At 39.9% G+C, this 7,681-nt stretch overlaps 1 protein-coding gene across 1 annotated transcript; it reads left to right on the top strand.

Annotated features, from left to right (window-relative positions):
• Positions 1–310: 310 nt before the first annotated feature.
• Positions 311–2,164, top strand: LOC116190473 (phytosulfokine receptor 2-like). The gene has a single exon (XM_031520161.1). The coding sequence runs from the start codon at positions 485–487 to the stop codon at positions 1,658–1,660; it is 1,176 nt and encodes a 391-aa protein (XP_031376021.1). The 5' UTR covers positions 311–484; the 3' UTR covers positions 1,661–2,164.
• Positions 2,165–7,681: the final 5,517 nt, after the last annotated feature.

The following is a 7,681-nucleotide window of genomic DNA, read 5'->3' as shown; positions in this document are numbered from 1 at the left end:
CATTGAACATTCGAATAGGAGAGGAACATGCTAAAAATATAAAAAAAGGGAATTTTTTTTTGGGGCGACGGCTATAAGTTTATATTCGAATAGAAATTAATTACAAACAATATGCCCAGGATTCTTCACGGTCTCACAAAATAAATAACGTTGGGAGAGCTTTATTTCTTAGTGGATCGATCGGATTCGATTGAATTAGTCGGAGTGAAATTAAATTTTCGAATTTCAGAACTAAGATAAAAATAAACCATAAAATAAGAGAGCGATAAATCAAAATGTATGAGAGACGTGCCATAGGCGTCGATAAAGTCGGGTCCCGAAAAATAATTGAATGAACCGTTGACCAGACCCGTACCCACTCCCCCGTGATGACTTCTTCTCCTCCAAACCAACTCATTAATGGCGGCTCGTCGTCGTCTTCTTCTCCTTCCTCCGCGTTCCTCCTCGGCCTCTCTCTTTCTCTAGTCACTCTCTAACGGATCTAATGAAGAGTAGTGTCCTGCAGGCGGTCGTAGCAGCCACTGCAAGCTTTTCCGTCGTGATCCTAATATTCATCTGCATCCTCCTCCTCTGCCTCAGCCGCCGCAAGACCCGGCCTCATCATCCGGCCGCCCGCGGCCTGCAGGCCCCTGCGGCCACCGAGCTGTCCTCGATCACCGTCGATGAGAGCGCGTCCTTTGACGATTCCCACCCGATCTCCATGGCCGATCTCTTGGTGGCAACGAAGCAATTCTCGCCCGATCTTATCGTCGGGGACGGCGGGTTCGGGTGGGTCTACAAGGCCCATCTCTCCTCCGGAGTCACCGTCGCGGTCAAGAAGCTCTCCCCCGACGCCTTCCAAGGCTTCCGGGAGTTCCGCGCCGAGATGGAGACTCTCCGCAAGCTCCAGCACCCGAACATCGTAAAGCTGCTCGGCTACTGCGTGTCGAACACCGACCGGGTCCTCGTCTACGAGTTCATCGAGAAGGGCAGCCTCGATCTGTGGCTCCATGACACGTCGATGGAGAGCGACGGCGCCACGACGTGGACGAGCCAGGCCTTCGAGAAGTTCGTGCCGCTGTCGTGGGCCACCAGGGTCAAGATAATTCAAGGCGTGGCCAGTGGGTTGGCCTACCTACACGGCCTCCCTAAGCCCATCATCCACCGAGACATCAAGGCCAGCAATGTCTTGTTGGACCGGAACTTCGAGGCCCACATCGCCGATTTCGGGCTGGCCCGCAGGATCGATCCCTCGCACACCCATGTGTCGACCCAGGTGGCCGGCACGATGGGGTACATGCCCCCGGAGTACAAGGCGGGACTCACCTTGGCCACGGTCATGGCCGACGTCTACAGCTTTGGGATCTTGATGTTCGAGGTCGCCACGGGCCAGCAGCCCAATTTGCCGATCAGGATGCACGACGACAAGGACTCGAAGGAGGTGCTCCTTATTGAATGGGCCAGGAGCATGTTGTCGAAAGAGAAGGAGATGGAGATGATTGATGCAGCTATACCCCGGGAAGGGTTGTATGAGGCTCAGGTGAAGGAGTACTTCAGGGTTGCTACTCTCTGCACCAATGAGTGTAACAAGAAACGTCCTTCCATGACCGAAGTTGTCGACTTGTTAATTCGGGTTTCGTCATCGTCAACGATCAGGCAAGATTCCGATGGCAGTGGCTAATTCCAACTTCTAGAGCGAATGTTGCAAATGCAATTGCAAGGTCTCTTTGTTCTGCATATTAACTGTACAGAGTCATTATTATATAATATTAGACAGGTCATATTCATCGGATTTTAGTTCGGTCGACGGAGCATTCTGGGAAAGGAATGGGGCAAAATGGAATAGCCATGGTCATTCTACTCTCTGTCGTACTGAGCATTATGCAGAAGTTAGAGCCCCCCTAATTCATGAAAAATAAGGGCATTTGAATCGGAATGGAAATGAAGCATTCCGGTTTCGGATACTAGGTTTACCGGAATCTGTATCAAATCGATTTCCTCGTACGGGAGAATCAGTTCCCCTGCAATACGGAATCATTCATTCCTTGCGTCCCCTAATGAGTCCCTTCAGGAAACCAGTAAGTCAAAATCAGAATTAATTTTTTTTTCATATGGTTTTGGGTCGAGCATTCATTTAAATAATAAAAAGGAAATCTCCTTAATGTTTCAGAACGATATTTTAATGCTTTTCAGGAAGTTGGGTCACATTTTTGTTCTCTTTTTATTTCTCGATACCATGTAATGAATTAAAAAGAAAGGATTTTTTTGAATTCTTTATATATGTTATTCGAATAATTATGTAGCTGCATGGGCACTTATTAGTTGTTTTCCTGAAAGAATACGAATAATTATTAAATATTAATTAATTGTTTCTGATTCCAGTAAATATTACAATATCCATTTCGTGATAGAAATAATAAACAAAAGTAATGCAAATAGGCTTTTCCTTTTGTTCTTTTTTCTTTTCTCGTCATTTGGTCATCTGATAGACAATATTTTCACCAATTTTAGTATTATATCAATTGAACTCCTTACTATGTCAGATAGTTCCTATATATTTTAGAGGTCCCTAACAAGAAATCAACGTCCTTCCATGACCGTAGTTGTTGGCTTGTCAAATCGGTTATCATAGTCGTGCATGATCGGGAAAGATTCCGATGGCAGTGGCTAATTTCAACTTCTACAGTGAATTTTGAGGATGCGAGGTTTCTTTGTTTTGCGAGTACATAGAAAATTTGGTTCCTGACTTTTGAAGTTGCATAAATTGGATCTTTGACTCTTTTTTTTTAACATCAATTTGGTCCTAGGTATTTTTTATTTTACAATAAAAAGGTCCTAGTTACATCAATTAGGCCATTCATTTGCCATAATTGCATTGATTTGGTCCATAGCAGATCAGTTGGGTCCCTTAGTTGCAATGATGCATTATGTAGCTCCAAGGTGTACAGTGGTTTAGTCTTGAGAACACTTTCAATTTGGTTCATGAAAGATTCCGTAGCCACCGCTTTAGTCCCTGAAAGAATTTTGTTACCTATTTAGTCCCTGAAAGATCATTTCGTCTACTGTTTGATCCACACGTTAAATGAGGTAACGAAAAATTGACAAGAGCGCACGCGTGAACTTAACTCCGTATAAAATAATATGTAATAATCAAAACAATGTCGTTTTGATCATTTTCGTTTTCCAAACATAAAAATACATACATACATACATATATATATATACAAAACAATTCTTCAACAGGGAGCTCGCATGGAGGCTCCCCGATGGCGACCTCCCCCACTAGTAAGGTCGGCGGAGGCCCCCGAAGCCTTCGGTGACCTCGTCAATGGAGGAGGTCGCCGAGAGGAGAGCCCTCAGACAAGATACCCCCTCTCTCTATTCTTCTCCCTTCGAAGAAGAAAAGCAAAGGGGGTGATCCGGCCTGGGAGTCCAGACGACCTCCCCCACCTAAGAGGTTGCAAGGAGTCCCCATGCGAGCTCCCTTCACCTTCTGTTCTTCTCCTTTGAAAAGGAGAAGACGAGAGGGTGGGGCGAGCTCACCTTGGGGCTCGACCCCGGCTACCTCCCCCACTTGAGAGGTTGTCGAAGGTCGCTGAAGCCTCAAGCGACCTCCTAGGTAGAGGAAGTCGCTGGTGAGGAAGCCCTTAAACAAGCCCCCCCTGAACCTACTCTCTTTTTTATATTTTTAAAAAATGAAAACAATAAAAGCTATATCATTTAATTATTTTATATTATTTCTGACGACGTTTTGTATACGTGTGCGTGTCCATGTCAGTTTTTCATGCCTCATTTAACATGTGGATCAAATCAATAGACATAATGATATTTCAGGAACTAAATATGTGGCAAAATTCTTTCAGGACTAAAGCGGTGGTACGAAATCTTTCAGGGACTAAATTGATAGTGTTTTCTTTAGTCTTTTTCAACATAAGTTACATCCTTTGTCACTTCAGTTTGACTCTCCAAGTCCTTCTGTTAACTCTAGTGCTGACGATGCTAAATAATGCAACAATGTTACATCATTGTGGTCATAAGCTACATAATATAGGTTATTCATTGGTTTTTGGAAAAAAATTCAACAATGTTCATCATTGTGGTCATAAGCTACATAACATAGGTTATTCATTGGTTTTTGGCAGTTTTCCTTCAACGTCAATTGTAATGCTCTTTTTAGAAATTAATTTTCAGGAAGTACGTGCTTGGAAAGAGAGGATGAAAACATATAATGATTGTATTCAACCGTATTAGAAAAGACTCAATTATAACCGTTGGATAAACGAAAATTCATCATCACCGCTATCTTTCTTTGTTATATATGTTCGCTAAGAGGATTAAGATGGGGGCTTTCTTAACATTTTATTTTGTTTGATAGAATTCTTGTTTATTCGATAAAATATATTACAGTAATATTTTAAAGAAATTTATAAACTAAATCTATAAAAAGAAAATAAGACGAGTTTTTTTTCATCGAACTAGAGGCTCCTGCCACGCCCAGGGCTCGAGAGCTTGGATTTGGGTTCGCGTTGGGGTGGCAAACCCAGGAAGGGGGCTCGCGAGCCCTTGGCTTATCAAACTAGGGGTCTATAGCCCCTAACTCTTAGAGAGAGAAGAGAGAGCTCAGGTTGGGAGCTTTCTCTCTGTGTGAACCATGGACTCTCAACCTCGGGTTTGATGAGCCTCCTGCCTAGGTTCACCACCCCAGCGCGAGCCCAAATCCTGGCTCTCGAGCTTTGCGAGCTGCTCGAAGGGTTCAAGCTGCTCCTCTAGCCTTCAAGCCAAATCTTTCCTAGCTCTTGAGCTTTGTGAGCTGCTCGAAAGGGCTCAAGCTGCTCCTCTAGCCCTCAAGCCATATCGGGCCCGAACAGGCCATATTCGGCCCTTGTGAGGCTCAATTTGGTTTTTTCGGCGAGTATAGCCAAGAACACATCTCGATCACGTTGGAGGTGGTAGTTCCACTGCGGCGTAGAGTGGTGGCGAGCAGGGTAATAGCATTGATAATTATTCTTGATTTTTCCAGAATCGCATGTAAAGGACTTAAATGATATAACCCTAGCCATCAATTGTTAATTTACATCACTTTGATCCCTCGCCAACTTAATAGAAGTTACACACCATCTTCTCAAGGATATGACTCCAAAGGTGGGGGACTCATCTAATGTGACTAAGGACCTAACATATGTGATTATGGATCTATCTGATGTGTCGCTAAAACTCGAGGTTGTAATTTGAAAAAATGTTGGATCTAATTGATGTCATAAGCGACTTAAAAGATGTAATGAGGATGTTAATGATGCATATTTTAAAACTAATTGAATAAATTGATGTAAATAAATATGTCCGGGACCGGATTGAAAACGTAAAAGGTTAGAGACCAAGTTACCTATTTACTCTTTTTTCGGTAATAATTGCCTACTTACTCTTGTTCTGCATATAACTATACAGGGTCATTATATATACTAGAGCTTTACCTATGCGAACCGCGTGTTGAATTTTATAGAATTTTATTTCGTACTTCATAACATGAGCAGCCTGCATTCGGACTATATGCTTTCGAATATTCAATTTCAATTGGTATTAAATAGGACCTCTAAATAGAAATTGCACGACGTAAAAAATATAAAATAAAAGAAAATATGGGAATAATTTAAAAAAATAAAGAAAAAAATATAATACTAGAGGCAGGAAAAGTAGCTCAAGAGAGAGAGAATGGGCGAGGAAGGTTACTGTGCACTTGCTTTAAAAGGGTGGCAACATACGATCGAAATCTATGTTTATTTTCAAAATCAAATTTAATTTAATTTAATTTTACTTTACTTTTTGTTCAATTAAACAACACAATTATTATTATTTTTATTATTTTTTTAAATTCTCTCTCATATTTTTTTCTTATCTATTATTACGATTAATTTTTTAATAATAAATTCTCTTAATTATTTAATATTTTTTTTCTTAATTTTAATATTTTTTCCTTAATTCAACAACACAATCATTACTTTTTATTTTTTCTTTAAATTCTCTCAAATACTTTTTTCAACTACTTTTTTGTTCATTTTTTAAAATCAAACTTGATTAAATTAAACCTAACTTAATTTTATTGTCAAATGCAATGTAACACTCTTACTTTTAAGCCAAGTAAATTACTCATAGGTAGCCTGAAAAGTTCTCCCAGGAAAATCTCACTTTTCCACCCCTTATAAAGTGTTCGGATGAAAAGTTTGACCTATAGAAAATGCATGATGGTGAAAACTTTTTAGCCTTGGGTGCTAAAATCTTTCCCTCCGTGACACATGATATTTTCAAAACGTCATTTTGGATCCCACATGTTAACTCACATAAATAAATTAAATATGATATCATTACTTACTTTTTCAGTAATTCACAATATTACCACATATAACAATCTCACATTTTTTCTTATATTTCCAGAAAAATGATTTTGTAGTTACAATTTTCCTTACAATCTTCCTTTGCTTGGTTTGTTAGTATGATTTTAAAATCATACTTTAACTTAATTCTACTCACAATAAAAAAAATAATTCATACAAAGTCAAATGGTGAGTCCCATTTATACTACTTTTTTTTCACAACAAAACAAAATAACTCATGTAAAGTTAAATGGTGGGCCACATACATAATCATTTATACAACTCTTTTTCAAAATCAAAATTTGATTTTAAAATGTTACTTACAAACCAAACGCAACATTAAATTCTCGATAATTTATATAATAAAACATATAGTAAGGGAGAATTGATAATTAACTATCCAGTAATTAGTTTTTAATTTTATTGTTATATCTATCTATTGTCTATACTAAATATGGAAGAGTGGAGCTTATTTTTTGTTTCTCCACATTTGCTATTTCCCATTCTACCCTTCTATTTGCCTTTATTAACTTTCATAGTTCCTATTATACCCCTATATCAAATACGTACTTGCCTTTTCGTGAAAATTAATAGTACCTCTTGGACAAAATAAACTTGCGTATTAACTTCGATTTTGCCATCGTACCTTTCCACTTTCCATAAACCTCTTGGGCGAAATAAACTTCCACATAAAATTCAAATTAATACTGCCATCGTACCCTTCCACTTTCCAAACAAATATAATAGCGGCCCCTTTTGCAAATCTTTGTTAAATGTTGCCAATAGTCAGTAAACTTCCGTACTTCGAATACTGCCAATTATTTGAAGCACCGTTTCCATCGTTTCTTCAATTAATTAATTGATGGGAACACACACACAACTATTTTGCGCCCAAACCATCACCCCAGGCCTCTGGCTTGCCACTTCGTCGTCTTTGGGCCACCAGAGACGTCAAATACCAGTAGCACAACCTCACCCAGGCTTTGGTAGCAAGAATCAAACCATCATTTGCTCAGTGAAGTTTGAATCGGAGAGAGAAACAGGCCAAGGGAGAGATCCACCTAGAGCCGTCAAATGCCACGGGCACAACCTCACCCACGGTTTAGGTGGCCAGAAACGATCAACCATTGCCCAGTGAAGTTTGAATCGGAGAGAGAAACAACCCAAGAGAGAGATCCACATCAGACTACAAAGAGATTTTCCTCTTATTGATTTTCTGGGAGACGCGGTGTGAAACCGAGCTGCTCCACTTTCCCTTAATAATAAATATTGTAATAGAGGATTTTCTCTTAAAAAAAAAGACAAAATTGACTATTTCGTTCCGGAAATATGCA

Source organism: Punica granatum, unplaced genomic scaffold, assembly GCF_007655135.1.
Source record: "Punica granatum isolate Tunisia-2019 unplaced genomic scaffold, ASM765513v2 Contig00460, whole genome shotgun sequence".
NCBI lineage: Eukaryota > Viridiplantae > Streptophyta > Magnoliopsida > Myrtales > Lythraceae > Punica > Punica granatum.
The sequence above is the reverse complement of the archived record's forward strand: the minus strand, read 5'-3'. Positions and strand labels throughout refer to the sequence as shown.